The sequence below is a fragment of the Petromyzon marinus genome, chromosome 83, assembly GCF_048934315.1.
Source record: "Petromyzon marinus isolate PM22_M1 ecotype Great Lakes invasive population chromosome 83, UKy_Petmar_22M1.pri1.0, whole genome shotgun sequence".
Classification (NCBI taxonomy): Eukaryota; Metazoa; Chordata; class Hyperoartia; order Petromyzontiformes; family Petromyzontidae; genus Petromyzon; species Petromyzon marinus.
This window is the reverse complement of record NC_133748.1, coordinates 5,600,925-5,619,019: the sequence shown is the minus strand read 5'-3', so window position 1 is coordinate 5,619,019 and position 18,095 is coordinate 5,600,925. Positions and strand designations below refer to the sequence as shown.

The window sequence follows — 18,095 nt, the reverse complement described above, 5'->3', positions numbered from 1 at the left end:
CCTGCGGAACCCGTCCAGTGGCCCAGACTTTTGTTATGATGTCATGTAGGGCAGTCTGCGCACAAACGCCATCCTCCCTCAGCATTTCATCTTTCCTGGTCTCAGACTCTGGATCGCCTTCAGTACTTCCTCAACGGATGCCACTCAGCCAGCTACTCACAGGGGGTGACCTCCTCCTCCAATATTTGAGGCACCGCAACCTCAGCAGGATCATCCCCACTTTGTACCATGATGTTTTCCAGGCTGAAGGATTTCCCCTCCCCCAGGACCTCACAGAAATGCTCAGCAAAACTGCAAACCTGTTCCTGGGGGTCGGAGATTGGATCACCGTTTTTCCCCTAATGATGGTAATAGGTGTGGCGCTGCAAGTTACTTTTTTGATGACGTTAAATAGGGATTTGTGATCGCGGGCCATTGAGGCAGAATCCATCTCCTCAGCAATCCGCGACCAGCACCCATCCTTGCAGCACCTCACGGCTCTCCGAACCTCTGAGCGAAGGCTGTGGTAAGCCTCCTCATTCTCTGACATGGGATGCTGTAGACGATTAGAGTGGGCCTGTCGCTTTTTCTCAACCATCCGGAATACCTCCTCTGCGGCCAGGGCTCTGGGGAGGTCTGGACCGCGTACCAAAAGCAGCCATTGCAGCTGCATGCGTCACAGTTCTAAACCTCGCCCATTTACCCTCGACAACAGGAGGAGTGGGTGACGATGCCAACCCCAGCCGCAAGCGATGATGGAATTCTCACTTGCAACTTCCATCAGCTAGCTGAGACCAGACCACCTTAGGTTGGAATGGGGTCCTGGGTGTACACCCACCACTGAAGTGGAATAATGGCAGGTGCATCTTACAGATGATCTGGCCCATACCTACCAATCACTCCAGACCAGGTGCCAGCATCATGACCAACTGGGGCATTGAAGTCACTCAACAAGATGACTCTATCCCGAGGGGCCACTTTAGCCAGCTATCCGTGTTTCTAAAGTTGAGGGTAAGAATCCACCCATTTTTCGCCATATAGCATTGTGATATATAACGACTTATTGTTGGTAGCTTAGCTGATTGGAGAATATAGAGTTTATTGATAACATTGAGGTAATTTATATTTTAGTATTTTTTATTGGTTCACTATATAGTATTCATTATATATTGTATTGTATACACAGTTACTGTGAATAGCTCAGATGTGTAGGCCTTAAGTTCAACATAGCCTTTTCTGTGACCAGTCACAAGCTAATTCACTCAGTTATTTCAATGCTAAATTCGCCTAGTTATTTCAATGCTAAATTATCCTGTTTGATTTGTACTAGGTGCCTCGGTGAATGCATATACTCTGACTTTAACATAGCTATTTCTGTGACCAGTTACAAGCTAATCACTCAGCTATTTCAATGCTAAATTTTATGCTAATTCCTTTGTCAAGGAGTGCCTCTGCGGATGTGTATACTTTAACTTAGCTATTTCAATGCTAAATTCTATGCTAATTCCTTTGTCAAGGGGTGCCTTTGCGGATGTGTATGCTTTAACTTTAACATAGCATTTTCTGTGACAAGTCACAAGCTAATCACTCAGCCATTTCAATGCTAAATTATATGCTAATTCCTTTGTCAAGGCACTTTGTTTCTTCTCACACAGCTTAAAGGTCGTGATCTCAGCGTGGCTTTCTCACTCCAGCGCTGTCCTCCAGACAGTCTCGTCCCCTTCACCTGATGAAGGCCGCTTGTGTTGTGGCCGAAACGTCGTGAGAATATTATTGTGTTATTTTATTTTATCAATTTATTATTTTATTCTCATTCTACGTGACTTTACCGAAAGAACCAATGAAGATGAATCCTTGCAGTCACGAAAGCTTTAAATCGAAATTAAACCTTGTTGATACTTTGGTTCATTTTTTAATAGCCGTTAGGCTGCACCTTGGCTTGGGGTAATTTTCAGTCATTACACTTACACGATCTGGAGGATCCCAGGTTACTGTTAAAATGACGTCACGAACGAAAAGAGAGAGAAGGCGGAGTGTGAGAGAAACGCCCAGCAGGGGAGTGGTGACGTCACTGAAAGAGGCAGGGCGATTGGGGCGCTTCCTGTTGGGATTTTGAGTTGAGTGGTCACACGCAGCGTGAGCTGATGTTGAAAATAAAGAGGAGTGTTTCATCTCAACTTTCATCCGGTGGACTCATTACACATACATACTTAATGGTCAAAGACAGTTATACGTCGTACAGTGTACACGCTTTCCATCGCTGTACCACAGGAATGTACATATGGGAGGCTGATCGATGGCTCATTGTGCACACAATTCTAGATTTAAAGCTTCCACTCCAGCGCAGTCCTCCAGACAGTCTCGTCCCTTCACCTGATGAAGGCCGCTTGTGTTGTGGCCGAAACGTCGTGATTTTTTGTTATTTTATTTTCACCTACGTGACTTTACCCAATAGAACCAAAGAGTATGTGCTCACAATGTTATTTATCTGTTTCCTGGGCAACGAGAGGTACAGCAACTGTGTACCCTTGCCATGATGTGCATGCACTTATCATTTATGTTTTTAGAACGCACTTCTCTGACGAGTTTCTTATTTTTTTTGAAAAAAACTATTTTAAAGTTTTTGTTGTAAAACATTTTTATTGTAATAACGTGCCTTTCCCTAGGCGATGTCTGGAGAGGACGAAGAGGAATGCAGAAGCCAGGCTGACGATGAACTTGCACAAAAGCTCAGAGATGTGGGTCTTGACACAGTTTACTGGAAACAGAAACTGCGTGAGGTTCTGCTCATTTCTAATGCACAGGCCCTGCTTCACCTCGACCAGCAGGACAGCAGAGAACTGGACTCACATTTCCGTAAAGAGTGGGAAAAGCGGGCATTTTATAAAATGCTTGGCATTGTTGCTGCTGATGGTGTTGTCAGTGCTAAAAAGGCAGTGAGCTTGGCTCCACATATACAAATTGATAATCTGTTGCCTTCTGTCGTGTCTGAGAGAATTCACGAGCCTGCCCAAGAAATATGTCCATCTGTTTCAACACATTGTTTGTCAGATACAGAGATTTTACAAAACGCATCAGGAGGTCTTGCACTAGAGGGGGTTTATATGAGTGGAAAGTTAGAGGATGCATTAGAAAAGAGAGGAAAACTCTTGACGATCCCACAAACATTCCGGCTCGTGGGTCTGGTCGGCAAGTCAGAGACAAAACAACACGAGTTTATTTCTTTCAATGATGAATCCATGTTCAGGAAGACCATGGAAGTCATGGGCTTCAGTAGCACTGTCTCCGAGAAAGGATGCGTCTCGTCCTTGAGTAGAAAACCAGCCTTAATGCAAGTCAAATCAATGAATCTTAAGGAAATGCAAAATACTCAGACTGATCATTCCTATCTTTCCAGAACAGAGTTTACGTACCTGCCCCTAGCCTCAGGTAATCTTCATATGGCACAACTCAGGCTGTCTGAAGCAGCCCTGAAGGAGCTACAAATGATTGAGAATACGTTGGAAAATACAAAGGAAGATTTTAAAAGCAACGTGTTTTCCAGCATGAGCTGCAAATTCTTCCACAATTTTGGCTCTCACGCAAACGAGGGTCTTCTCCAATTTGGAGGAATTTTTTGGAGGAAGGCATCAGCTAAAGGTTTCAGTTTACATCAGCAAGATGAAATAAAACTGCTCTTGTCTGAGTTATTCGAACCAAACATTGGTGCCGACTGCGGCAGTAGTACAACGACTGATACAGGTACTGTAATGACAACTGAGCCAGCTCCAAGTGATTCTGGACATTACAGCCCGGTGCTCACCGATGTGATACAGATGACTGTAACCACAACAGGGGGTAATCCTGATGTACATAATCTCCCTCAGTGGGAATCTGCTATTGTTGTCAACAATAGGACATGGTCTCTCATCGACCGAGGAATCAGGTTTATACCAGTATGGGACATCGTCCGGTCCAATCATAAATGCGATTTTAAAGATGTCCTGAAGTTGGCCAGTGATCTTCAAAAAGCTTACACCATTTTAACAAAAAAAGAAGTACATAATTATCCAGAGGATGAATTGGCTGACATAAATGTCAAAGCGCAATCGATAATGGAAGATGCGAAGCAGTGGAAAGAATCTGACAATGACACTCATCTGGAAATGCTGGCGGATCTAAAACAGAAGTTGTATGAATGCACAAAAACTAACAGGAGCTGGATTGACACGTGTCTCTCACACCCAGCCCTTCAGGAATTCTTGACGCGGATTGTATCGGCATACAAGCACTCTTCTTGTGACGAAACCGATTGGATAAAAATAAAAATGCGGTACCTATTGGAACCCAACATCTATGCAGTGGAGAACTTCCCCAAGCGCTCCTCGATAACGCAGTGGGTGTATGGGTCTGATACAGTCAGGGTTCTTGATGCTGAGCTAAATTCCCTTGGCAAGACATTTACAGAAACAAAGAAACAATTAAAAGAAGCAATGGATGCACCGACTTCTTTTGAAACTGCACTGAATGAAGCAAAGGTGAAGGGAACCAATGAAATCACATTTTCCCTCAATTCCCTTTGCCGGTGCTTCCGAGAAATGGAGCGGATGGAGGAGGAGCTCCTGTTCATTTCATGTGCTGCTGCTTCAGGGTTCCGTACAAAGGAGAGATCGTTCGATCGCCTCCTCGACTATGAAGACGTTAACTGCCTTCAGCACCAAGTGGACGTGGCACACAGCGAGTACTCAGCTCTCAAATCTCAAAGTGCTCTCAAGGCTCAGGCGTACGTCCTCTTGAACGGTTTGACTACAGGAGTACAGTCTAATTCACGGACCCCCCTGGAAATAGAGGAACATCTGACGTTCATGAAATCCTATTTGGATGCAAACATCTGCACCGAAGTATCAAACGTGGTGCTGGTCTATGATGGAGGCCCCATTGACTGGAACCGACTCGAGGAAACTTTGAAATCTCTTGTTGCTGGGACACTGACTATCACATTGGCTCCTTCGCAGACATCGAAGGTTGAGAGTGAAACAGAGGGGATGAAAACGTTTATGAATCTGTGTAAAATACTGGGGCTTCAAGAATACTACCCGAAAAAAATGCACACAAAGCATATGTGTGTTGTTAAGTCAGAAATACTTAAAGAAGCCCCAATCACAGAAGAAGAACTTGTTCTTCATTATTTGCAGAAACTGATGATGTTTGACTCCGAAGCACGGTATGTTAGTGTTCTGGGTGAAAATGAAAACAATGAAACCATGCAGAATGAAAACTCTAATTATGAAAAGTTTTTTAACCATGATGGTATTGTGAGTAGTCAAGATTGGTCTACGACAGAAACTCGAAGCCATGTTCACCCAATGGATTTGCAAATGGCAATTTTTCATTGTGGAGACAATTTTGTGAGGCAGTACATTTACACCAAACTCTCGTTTTGCCAGTTTGCACTGCCGCTTTTAGTTCCAAATCCTTGTAGCTCAGAAATAGAATTCCCTCTATGGGCATTCCGACAGATTAAAAAGAGCTGGAAATCCCGTGCTGCATCTACTGAGATACAGCAAACCAACCTCTGTGCGATTGTTAACGCTGACACTCCTCTAGTGTCATTCATTAGGTTTGGTGAATCACCCGCATCGAAATCTCAGATGCTGAACTCTCTGCTTGGAAAGCAAAAGAATGAAGTTTTCTTTCATAGACACTGCAGAGGCAGCAGCAAGAATGGTCTCCTAATGGAAGGAGTCACAGAGATCGCCTGGTACTGTCCAGGTGGGAGGGATGATGACGTCTTTAATGACTGCATAGCGTTCACAAATCTCCATGGAGATGCGAGAGAGCACAAAAAGCAGGTGCAGTTTCTCCTCGAGATATCCACTGTCAACGTGATATTAATGTCAGATTATGATAACAATGATGAAGCTAAAAGCATTTTGGTAGATTGTCTAAATTCTCCAAAGCCTTTACTTTGCCTTTGGGCTGACAAAGAACGAATCTTGGGTGGACATTATAAAACAAAGGTAAAAATTGGTGTCAAGAATAGAAATGAGGCTGAACTAATGGATGAATTGAAGTCAACCCTCAAATATATGTTGGCCAATTCAAAACAAACGGTTACAATTAATGATTGCTCAGCCATCGCTAGACAGTGCGGCTTCAGTGTTGATGAAGATGATGAACAATGTAAAAAAGGCAAGTCTATGGCAGGCGTCTTATTGAGTCTTCTGAAGGACAAGCCATTGTCTTCCATGAAGGAGACTTTTCTGCCTCTTCAAGGTAAATTGTGGCACGAGTGGTGCAAGAAAGACAAAGAATTCGCTCGCTTGAGAGTAGAGGGGGACCAAAGCGTTGAAGAGTACAGGGACAACATTGCAATTGAAAAACAATCAATACGGGAAGCCCAGCTTCACAAAGCATCTCCTCTCAATAAATTAATGAGATCGTTCATTGAGAATATGGGGCATCATGCAGACTCAGTAAAACAATACTCACTGCATTGGCTACAAATCTATTTAGATAACCTGTCTGCAGGTAGCATATCACAACTTCATCAGGAGTATCACCAGGCTCCGAAAGGAATACTTGAGTCCAGGAGAACAGTTATTGGCAGTAGGTTACTGTCTATACAACAAGCAGAGCTGGAACGAATATCAGAAAAACATGAGGCATCCTCTTTTGGAATCCATCACCTTTTCAGGGAAGTTGGGCAGATCTATGAAGCGTCACAGACACCGCGCACAGCTGACAAGCCCTCGGCTGCTTTGCCAGGCATCGCAGCAGATTTGATGCTCTCTGGGATCCCTCTTGAACTCATGGACGGTGATGCCTCACATGTCCCCCTCACTTGGATTTGCTCAGTTTTGGACGAAGTTATTGAAAAAAATGGGAACAAAAAACTATTTGTCCTCTCCATACTGGGCATACAGAGCAGTGGCAAGTCCACGCTGCTGAATGCAATGTTCGGTCTCCAGTTCCCTGTGGGTGCTGGGAGATGCACCCGAGGGGTCCACATGCAGTTGTTGAAGGTGGACGAAGAGTTCAGCAAAGAGCTGGGATATGACTTTGTGTTGATAGTCGACACAGAAGGGCTCTGTGCCCCAGAGCTATCAAATGCGACACCCACTCTTGACAATGAACTGGCTACATTTGTGATCGGCCTTGCAAACATGACCGTGATCAATACTTTTGGAGATAATCCCTCTGAGATGCACAACATTATACAGATCGCAGTGCAGGCATTTCTGAAAATGAAGCAGGTGAAATTGTCACCAAGCTGTGTGTTTGTCCATCAAAATGTCGGGGATGTGACTTTAAAAGAAAATGTCATGGATGGAAGGAGACTCTTCCAGGATATGTTAGACGAGATGACTCGCACGGCTGCAGAACAGGAGCAGTACAAAGCTGTTTCATTTGACGAGGTGATTGGGTTCGACGTGCACTCTCAGATCCATTTCTTTTCTCATTTTTGGGAAGACGATCCTCCAATGGCTCCGTCAAATCAAAGCTACTTCCAACATGTTAAAAAACTTAAAGATAGCATCATCAAGACAAAAAGTCACGTTTTAAAAATATCAGAATTGAAAAATCGTATCCGAGATTTGTGGAATGCATTGCTTTCAGAAGACTTTGTGTTTAGCTTCAATAACTCCCACGAGAGTGCAGCTTACAGCAAACTTGAAGACATGTATGGGAAATGTACTTGGAGCCTTAGGAGTCATCTTATTAAAGAAGAGAATAAGATGTATAATATTATTAATAACAGGACAGACGTATTGTCTAGTTTGACTAGGTCAAACATTGAGCAAACCCTTTCTCCAAAATACAACGAGATCAGAAAAGACATTGAAACATATTTTAATCGACTACATGCTGCTGAATTGTTGAGTCAATGGAAAACTAACTTCATCGTGAAATTTGAAACAATTAAGGACGAGCTTGTGACTGATAGTTACAAAAAAATTACTGTTTTGAGGAATCAAAAGAGTGTATGGAACTGTCTGGATGAATATAGATCCAGCTTTGAGGATCAGCTTTTAAAAAAGAGCAAGGATTTGGCTTCGAAACTGAAAACCTCTGGAGTGAAAGATGACCAATTGGAAAAAAAGTTTGAGACAATGTGGGAAGAATGGAAAAATGAAGTGAAAAAAAGCGTTACCCCACCTGGAAAAATAGCTTTTAGAATGCAAGCAGAAAATACGCTTTATGCACATTTTAAAAGTGAAGACAAATTATCCACAAAATTGATAAAAATGTCTGAAAATAAATCATTTTTGTTTTGTCATGGAGAACATATTGTGGTTAAACGAAAAGGCGTCTGGAATCAGGTTAATCCATTTTTCTCTTCCACTATTTTACAGGAAACTGCCATCGTCCAAAAAATTACAGAGGATGCACGCTATGTAGCCGGCGAGGTTATTAAATCTCTTGAGAAACGAAAGCTTGGTTACAATCAAACCGATCTGCATAACGTAATAAAATCTATGCTGGCAGCTGTAGATTCAAGTTCCAAACAACATGCAAGACTAAAGGTCACAAATATGTATAGGCTAGATTTAGCAATACACATATTGGCAAATGCTGAAGTGAGGTTTCAGAAAATAGATGATGATTTTCAGAGGGCAAACGATCCTCTAATATATTTCAGCAGCAAGAAAGAAGAGTACTTCAACAGCTTTAAGATTCGATGTAAAGAAGATGCAAACATTACTATATTTGCTGAAATTTTGTCTAGAAAACTTAAAACAGCCATGCACCAGGCAGTCTGTGACAAAGCCAGCCTTGAAATTGTAGACAAAATGAAGTCCGATTGTCCGGCATTTAATGGAAATCGATCAAATTTAGAAAACTACATTTTGATACATTTAGCAGAGAAGGAACAATTCGTGGAATTTAAGGAATACATTCAGAAACCAAAACAATATTTTGAAAAATACATTACAGAAGGTGTTGAGGAATATTGCTCAGCAAAAGAAAATATTAAAATTCGAGAAATATTTGAGTCCTGTCTTGAGTTTTACACGGGAAAAGTTTCCACTGCAATTACGAATTCAATCACAGCCGTCCAGTCAAACAAAGGCGATGGATCATCGTGGCTGGATGAATTTTGTAAACAGCTTGGTGACAACATCCATTTCCCAAGGCACAGTTTGATTAGAGCTGACTACAAAGACATACATGACATTCCCTGCTTTAGATATGAACTAGCCACAAAATTGGAAACCATGGTGGCAGAGTTGAAAAAAGAATATTCTACAGCATCCATAAGGGATATAGAAGACGTAAGGAACAAACCTCAAGACATGCTACGTGAACAGATGAGTGGGTGCTGGGTGCAGTGCCCATTCTGTAAAGCCATCTGCACAAACACAATACCCGGTCATGACGAGAACCACCGCATTCCGATTCATCGGCCAGAGGCAGTGACAGGGGGAAAATGGTGTAAAACAGATACTTTTTCCATTGATATTTGTACAAGTTTAGTTGCAAGTGACTGGTGGTTAATGCTTTCAGAAGACAATGAAATACCATATAAGGATTATCGTACAGCAGGGCCAAAATATGCAAGTTGGAACATCACGCCAGACTTAACCGTTCAACCATATTGGAAATGGTTTGTCTGCAGATTTAAGTCAGACCTAGAGAGGCTTTACAAACTACAATTTACAGGCCGTGGCACCATTCCAGAGGGCTGGACAAAAATTACAAAGGATGAGGCGATTGCACACTTATGGAAGAAATAGTTTCAACACAATTATCAAGTTACTAAATGGGAACAATTGCTCAATCCGACGTCAGTTTGTCATTCGCCTTCTTCGTGCTATAAATGCATTTTATTTACAGTAGCCCATTAGATCTTGATCATTAAACAAACGTATCCTTTATTTTATATTTCACTATCATTTGGGAATGGTGTAGCTTTGTGTGTTCTCTGATTGATATCGTAATTAACATTGGCGCAAGACTCAATTACAACGTTATCATTGGTTGACATCATTTGGCCAATGCTATGTCATAGATATTTTCAGTTAGTGGGTCGGGATGACGTTGATGAATACTGAGTTTAATCAACAGCGGAATGGGACTTAAAATCTTGGGCTGCTTCGTGCTTGTAAAGAAAATCACTTCTCCCAACTTGGAAGAAAGTGCTTGGTAATTTCACTGAGTAGCTCGGACTTCTGGTGTTTCATAGTCATTTGGAATTGGCATAAACGGCATCCTTTGCTTGAGGAAATAACGTAAATTACTTAGTTGGTTGAATATGTTATGTGAACGGATTGCCCACTGCTGATCACAATACAGCCACGTATGTCATACATCGTTGTTGATTATAATTTAAGCGCTATCCAGGCTCAACCTGCTCATTGTCTGAGATATGTTCAACCTATATAAGCGTAGTTTTAAAAGATGTGAAGTTTAAACACACGAATCTGCACTGTGAAAATAACTTTCTTGTAGTGCATTACGTATTTTAGCAATTCTGAAAACATGATATTGTAAACATTTGTGATGTGTAACTTGTTCGTGTCAAAATCTTAAGGTTCACATTGCTACTTGTCTCGTTCATAAGCACCAAATGCTTTTTCCATGTGAAGCAGTCAGTGCGTATCCATGCATACCATGTCACATTATTGATCCTTTTTGTTTAGTCAGATGATACAATTATCTTTGTGTGCTTTACCTAGCAGAGTGGAATTGGCGAGTAAATACTCACTCCTTCCGTTCTCCTCATGATGCACATGTACCATTGTGTTGGACAGCATCTTGAGATGTGATTGCCTTTAGACGCAGTCTTAATACAAACTGCCTTGTATTAAACATGATTATATATTTTAAAAGGACTTGTGTTACCAGTCAAGCACCCAACCCATCTTCTTTCTTATCCAGTTTGCATAAAATTAGTACTACTTTGTCACATTTAGTTACAAGCTTCCGCCATTGGAATGTAGAGTTTACGCTGCTGGCTTAAGGCTGTAAAATAGATATGAGGCAATGATTGGATATAATTATTACCCTGCTCTCGTTAGAGTGAGAAGATGTTGCCACTCCGATTGAAAACAATCTAAATGAGTTTCCCTGAACATGGCCCTGTTACTGTGCGAGATTGTGATTGCTATCGGCAAATCTGAAAAACCGTGTCTTGCATTGCAATCGTGAAACATTACATCACGGCAACCCGATTCGTTTTTGTCAGTGCTGGACCTCAAAGGACAATAACTTGAGGTTTGTCCTGCGGTGATTACACACATTATGTAAGCGTGGTGAATTGGAATTTTGTATAATCACTCGACTGTCTTGACTAGTTTGCTTGAATTGTAATGCTTTTCAATGATTTAACGTAGTGTTCAGACGTATGATTTAATTTGAATTAATGATAACACGCTTCTGGTATGTATTCATCATGTTGCTAATGATTTAATTAATCTTGGAATACAGTGGTGTATTTCGTCTCTGGGTTTTTGTAGGTCTATGTAACTTGGGTAATTGTGATTCTGGAGTTGTCTGTTCAATCACACGGTACCTTGACATATATCTTATATGAATAAACTTGAGTACTATGACAATAAAAATGTATGTCTCATATGTGCGAGAGTGTGTATGTGGAGGAGAGCGGTAGCGCAGTGGTTTGTACAGTGCTACTCGAGTGATACCCTAACTTACCCTGGCCCTCCTGTAGGGTGGTATTCATTCATAACTTAGTACCTGGTATGGAGTGAAAACATCAGCGTCAACGAAACCAAGGTGGCCAAGGCATAGTTCTGGTCACAGCACCCATCACGAGTTGTGACAGTCTCAGTAAGCCCTCGCTAAGAGCATTGCAAAACAGGGGACAGTGATCAGTCGGTGGAGAGTAAGAATAGTAGGGGAGTGGTAGTGTAGCGGTGAGCACGCTGTGCTATAAACCCAGCAACCTGAGTTCGATTCCTGTTCATGGCCAACACAGCGACTGTTATATGAATCAGTCCTGGGCCCCCCCTTTCGGTCGACAAAGCCTCAAATGGGTACATGGTGTGTTGTGTAAACAACATCACTGGGGAGACCGGACGTGGTGCTGGCTACCCACCCCCTCGTGTGTGGGGAAGAGGAGTTCTGGAACTCTACGAGATTTGCCCACTGAGTTGCATGCAAGCGCGGTTCGTCCACTAGGGGGCGTTGGGGCGCCAGCCTCCCAAGCAGCTGGATATGAGATTTTTTTTTTCAAAAAGTACTTTTTAAAAATACATTGTTTTGTAGTGTTAAAAACAATTAAAATATAATGGGTCTTCAACGTGAATTGCCTCATGAAGATACAATTTTAAGTTTTTTTTTAATTGGAAACCGCCACAACACAGTCTGACGTGTGCCTTTGGGAGGTCTCGGGCAGCTGTGAAGGTGTCAGAGTGAGAGATCTTCCTTCATTCATTGCGATGAGCTTCGCATTTTTGCCACGCCGTTTGAGACCCATTCAGGGCGGTGAAAAAGGCGCCCACGGCTGTAATGACGACGTCACAATGCGAGCTTGCACTGCAAATAGAGCAGCAGCTCACGGCCTCCACACTTTAGGAGGAAACAGCAGCAGTGGCAGCAGGTGCAGTTAACGAAGAATTAGCAACGAACATTGCGGAGTCTTTCCTAAATATTCAATTTGAAAGGGTTTGTTGAGTCGTGTCAGCTGATCTTTACCGTATGTTCCCCGCATATAACCCGCGGGGTATACCACTTTTTACAAACAAAACAAGACCCTGCGGGGTATATGGAGGTGCGGGATATCCCCAAAATATTTTACACGTGTTACATGTCATGACTCGTTTAAATTTTTCATGGTAGGACTATCCACTATGCAACACTTACCTTTGGCTAAAGCACTGCTGAATAAACCACTCACATATTCTTGGTTCTTTCGGTAAAGTCACGTTGAAGAGAAACAATAAATAATAACATTTATATAAAACAATAAAATTATCACGACGTTTCGCCTGCAACACAAGCAGTCATCATCAGGTGTGAAAACCAACGGCAATAACATTTGAAAGAAGTGGCGGTTTGTAGCGATTTAGTTATTTATTTTTAAACGTTAGCACCACGGATAGCGATTTGACAGTTTGTTAAGATGGACGAGTCCATCTAAGTTCAGAAAAGAGTAGGGGGGAGACTAAAAAATAATGGATGCGGTCTGAAAGCCACCGTAAGCGTGAATAATCATTTAAGACCCGAAATGGTTTATCAAATCCTTGCAATGATTGCTAAGCCAGAATCCATCTTCTCGGTTGAAATTGTCTCTGTGTTTGTATATGTGGATAGCCTCATGAACGAATCTCTCATGGTAGCCAGATGGCTTTCAAAGAACCTCTGGCTTGGAGAAGTCAATGTCATGTGAGCCTACTGAATTATAACAGTGATCTGCCACAGCCAAGATGTTGGTCCTGCCGTGTTTTAGGTCTGCTTTGTGTTCACGACGTTTCGGCCGAAACGTCGTGATTTTTGTTATTTTATTTTTTCCTACGTGACTTTAGCGAATAGAACCAAAGAGTATGCTAATTTCTCACATTAACATCACTAGCCCCGGCCACTTCTTTACGACCCTTGGGCTACACCCCTTTCAAACCTTTTAAAACAATCTGCCTCAGCAGCAGACAATGTATTCCCACATGATGATGGACGCTTGTGTTGTGCCCGAAACGTCGTGATTTATTTTATTTTATACCTCGTGACTTTACGGAATGAACCAAAGAGTATACACAATTATCATTTTGACAAATTATTACTTACATTTCATATTTTTTATTATTATTATTATTATCGCAATATACAAGTGTCCACCGTTCACTTTTGTGACATTGTGCAATGCGTAGTAGATTTTGAAAAAAAAAGCGTACTAATTTCATGCTGTCATGGCCTGGCTGCTTTTTGAGAAGTTATAGATCTCGTATATAAACAATTTGGCTATAAACTCACACTCAGTCATAAATCATCAAAGTTCGACTGAGCCATGTCTCCTGAATGAAAGAACCTTCAGGAGCTGCGTGTATTTTTTTCTCCATGGCCTCTGATTTATTTCCACCACATTTAGAATCAACGTGCATTTAGATAATTTGGCTGCATTACGTGTCCACCGGATACGTCATTTCGTTGAGCTATCATTTGTGATAGCCAGGCCGCTTTTGATAAAAGAGATTTATAGCTCAGAGCTATATATACCTGGTAAAATACAAAGTTTAGTTTGGTGGTTAAGGCAATGTCCAACTTTGTTGTTGTTGTTTGTTCACGCGACTCCCCTTCACAGTCTGGACGGTCGCTCTCCCCCACCGACCGCCGCGGTCGTCGCGTACACCGTGACGTCTTCTCCAGGAGGTCGGCGAAGGCTCGTGTACACGACCTGTCCAAAGACAAAAATCCCCCCTATAGCCTGAACAGACTGTTGGGGCAAGTGCTGCTAGCGAGCAGCACCTAAGAAGATGGGCACTGTGGCACACGAGGGGGTGGGTGGCCAACAGCACGCCCGACCGCCTTTCTCTCCCCAGTGGCAATGTTTCCAAAACACCTCACCAAGTACTCATTTGAAGCTGAGTCAACCTAGGGGAGACCCCAGACCGGTTCAGATAATCCTCACTTGTGTTGGCTGTGAGTGGGAATCGAACTCGGGTGGCCGGTTTCATAGTGAACGCAGTACAGCGCTAATCGCACAAACACACGGGATGGACATTTTCCAACAGTTGCCGTTCGCCACGAAGCGGCGGTAACATCTCCACAGCACCTCCGATTAGCGCGGTTGGCTACATACGGTTCGAAAGAAGTTCAACATAGTACATACATACGGTGCTTGTGCCAGGCCAAGTGCACTCCGAGGCTACGTGAAGTATGTAAGGCTCTCTGCTGACAGGAGGTCGCAGGATAGACACAGATGCCATGGGTTGACTGAGATGAATGATAGTTTAGCCACCAGCTGTGCTCCCTACTATGGCAAGTTTGCTGCGTTTTATCGGCCTCTTAAGAGTGTTGCTCCTCTGCTGTCTGCTGCTGTTGGAAGGTGACTGCCTCAAATTACCCAATAGCCTCATCGACGTGCACCTAGCCTGGCACGAGCTTTTTCCATGGACAGACAATAGCAAAGACGAAGATACCACGTATAGCCTCTAACAGACTGTTGGGGCAAGTGATGTTAGTGTAGGGGCGTGAATGGGCTATGTGTAGCGACGTAAACTGACTGTGTACACTTACCTGTAGTGGCAGACACAGTGTAGCAGGGGCAGTCGCAATATCCTTAGCCTCGGAGCAGGAGGGGGCTGTGGGGTGTCCTGGGATCCCCCGCGGCCCCTCCCGGGGGGAGGGAGCTGCGGGGTGTCCTAGGATCCCCTGGGACCCCTATCGGTGGGAGGGGGCTGCGAGGTGTCCTGGGAACCCCACGGAGCCCCCTCTGGAACTCTCTAGAGGGTAGGCAGAGCCAGGGCTGACGCACCGGTGCTGGGTATAAAAGCCGGACCCCTGGAAGGATGCGGGGCCAGTTCAAGACAGAACCAAGAAGACCGGCCAGATGGTACCCTGGGACCCCGAGCCCCACTGCCCTTGTCAGGGCCGGGACTCTGTGTGGCTCAGTGGTGAGACCCTGATAACCCCCGGCCCGACGCCTTTGTAAGGGCCGGGTCCGAGTGGGCCAGTGGTCGGAACCTGGAGCCTGGCTAGGTCGGGTTAGAGTAGCCTCCCCAAGGCACCCATAGACGGAGGACCCAGAGTCGAGTTCCTGTGTTAGGACACGTTAGCCCGGAGGCAGAACCTTCCCAGGCCAGTGGTGATAGAACGGCCGTTGCCCTGAGTGTGCCGGGATTGTACTGCCAAATATTGTATTAATAAATAGTGTTGCCTCCAAGATCCGTCTCCGACGTCTCCAGAATCCACAACACTACATTAGCACGCACCTATGAAGGCCAGGCACAGCACACAAAGGGTGTGGGTGGCCAATACGATGCCCGGCCGCCTTTGTATCCCGAGTGGCAATGTTTACACACCGCACCAGGTACTTATTTGAGGTTGAGTCGACATAAGGGAGGGCCGGGACCTGTTCAGACAATCGACACTGATGTTGGCCATGAGCGGAATAGAACTCGGATCGCCGGGTACGTAGTGTGACGGGTACTGCAAGATCCGACCGTGTCCGCCCAGTGTACACTGAGCTGCATTGGCTTTCAGTTGCCGAACGGATGCATTACGAGGTCGTCCTCATTACACGCAAAGTGCATGCCGCAGATGAACCACAATACTTCGCTGCCGATCTCGTGAAGGAGCATAACCCATCACGCGGACTCGGGTTCATCCTCGCAGCAGCGGTTCTCACCCACCCCTGCATTTACTCACTCACTCACCCACTCAGTGATAATTGTAAAACATTTAAAAAAAAAACTTTTACTATTTTTTTTTACAAATTATATAACATCAAATTTCCATCTTACCGTCCAGGGTTTGTCTTGAACCCCGACAGGCAAGCCGACATATGCCTTGTAGGCCTCACACATCTTAGCAGATGCTTCCACAGAGTACTTCTTCGCTCTTGTCTTGATAAATTGGCCTCAAACATAGCTAAATGTGTCTGCTGGATGCTTGCAGCCTCTTGATGCCATCTCAGAGAAATGCAGATATGTATCCACTTAGGCAGCTGGAACTAAACTGAACTGGTGGGCTCAAGGCCCCTGTATTTATACTATTTATATTACTGGAAAGTTCTAGAATGTTCGAGCAGTTACTGCAAGTTTACTCAGCACTGAATCTATCAGGAATTATCATTGAAAATAGGTAAATTTCAAAATATCACTGGCCTGGTCACAAAAGCAAAGTTTGTGGAGATCAATAGCCATTTTCTGTACCTTTGAAGCATAAGCAATTAGAAAATAACACTACCCAGGGACAAAAAAAATTGTTACACAGTGTTATTTACAACCTCAGCACACCGGTGTGTTGGAAAGTAACCTCACAATGTTACAATTTGAGCACTTTAACATTTCGCTGGTGGTAATAACAATAACCAGCTTCATCAAGTAATAGACAGAATGTGAAGAAGAATTGAGTGTTCAAAAGATTGAGATCGATAGATTTTACGCACCTCACTCATCTTCCTCTCCTCCAAGGGACGAGTCTCTCCAGCAGGGTGCTGCGTCTCTCCCGAGTTTCCTTTCCTTCTACCACCACCATCAACACTACCACCACTATGACAACCACCACCCCCATGGCTGGAATGACTTCTCATTTTGCTCCAGCAGCACAAATTCCTGCTGTGGCAGCGGTGGCAGCACCGGTAGAGAATCACCGTCAGTGACAGAAACAAGATCAGAGCCCATGCTGCTATGGCGATGGACGCTTTGCCGCGCGAAGGCGAAACTGTTGATGGCACCATCGATGGCACCGGCAATGTCGATGCGTGCATCGTAGCAGCGGTACCTGTTGCAGAGAAATGGACAGCACGATTGGTGGTGGCTAGGATATGTTAACTACCTCGCCTGGCGTACAGGGGGTCGTGGGTTCGATCTTGACTGACGCCTGCTGTATATTTGGAGTTTGTGTGTCTCTCTCCCGGTGGTCGTGTGAATTTTTCTCCGGGTCCTTCGGATTTTTCCCTACAAATTTAGAATCAACATGAACCCATTTAGAGTATTTGGCTGCTATACATTTCCACGTGATGAGCCACTTCGTTGAGCTCAGTGGGCCTTCACCTTGTCATCTTGTGCTGTCAGGTTGTGTTCGACCTCTGGTGACATCCACAACCAGACTCTCCCATCCAAACCTGTCTCTCACTGCCTCTCGTAGCTGGGTTAGTGTAAGGCCAGTTCTCAAGCAAGAATGATTCATCTAGTCCAGAAGTCCTCATAACATGTCCAAAGTCTGTACATTTCTTCTTCATGAAAAAGGCCTCGAGTGGAAGAGCGGGACCAATCTCTCTCAGGACGGACTTGTTTGATATTTTGGCTGTCCGTGTTTTATGTAGCATCCTTCTCCAGCATCACATCTCAAATGCGCTGATCCTCTTTCGCACGCTTAATCTCGGCGTCCACGACTCATCCATATGCAGTTTATGATACACTGAGGCGCACACCCTGATTGAGAGGCAACACGTTTATTTAACACTGGGGCGCACACCCTAACTGAGAGGCAACACGTTTATTTAACACAACACT

The 18,095-nt window shown here is 43.9% G+C and overlaps 1 protein-coding gene and 1 long non-coding RNA gene across 2 annotated transcripts in view; one reads left to right on the top strand and one right to left on the bottom strand.

The window, feature by feature from the left end:
- The first annotated feature begins 1,311 nt into the window (after positions 1 to 1,311).
- LOC142907789 (interferon-induced very large GTPase 1-like) lies at positions 1,312 to 11,529 on the top strand. Its single transcript, XM_076057588.1, has one exon. It carries the CDS (start codon positions 2,649 to 2,651, stop codon positions 9,696 to 9,698), a length of 7,050 nt encoding a protein of 2,349 aa, XP_075913703.1. The 5' UTR covers positions 1,312 to 2,648; the 3' UTR covers positions 9,699 to 11,529.
- Positions 11,530 to 13,739: 2,210 nt separating this feature from the next.
- The window catches only part of LOC116937273 (uncharacterized), a 37,286-nt gene continuing 32,930 nt past the window's right edge, over positions 13,740 to 18,095 (bottom strand). The window contains exon 5 of the long non-coding RNA XR_012931266.1: positions 13,740 to 17,361. This is a non-coding gene — a long non-coding RNA (uncharacterized LOC116937273). The remainder of the gene's footprint in view (positions 17,362 to 18,095) is intronic.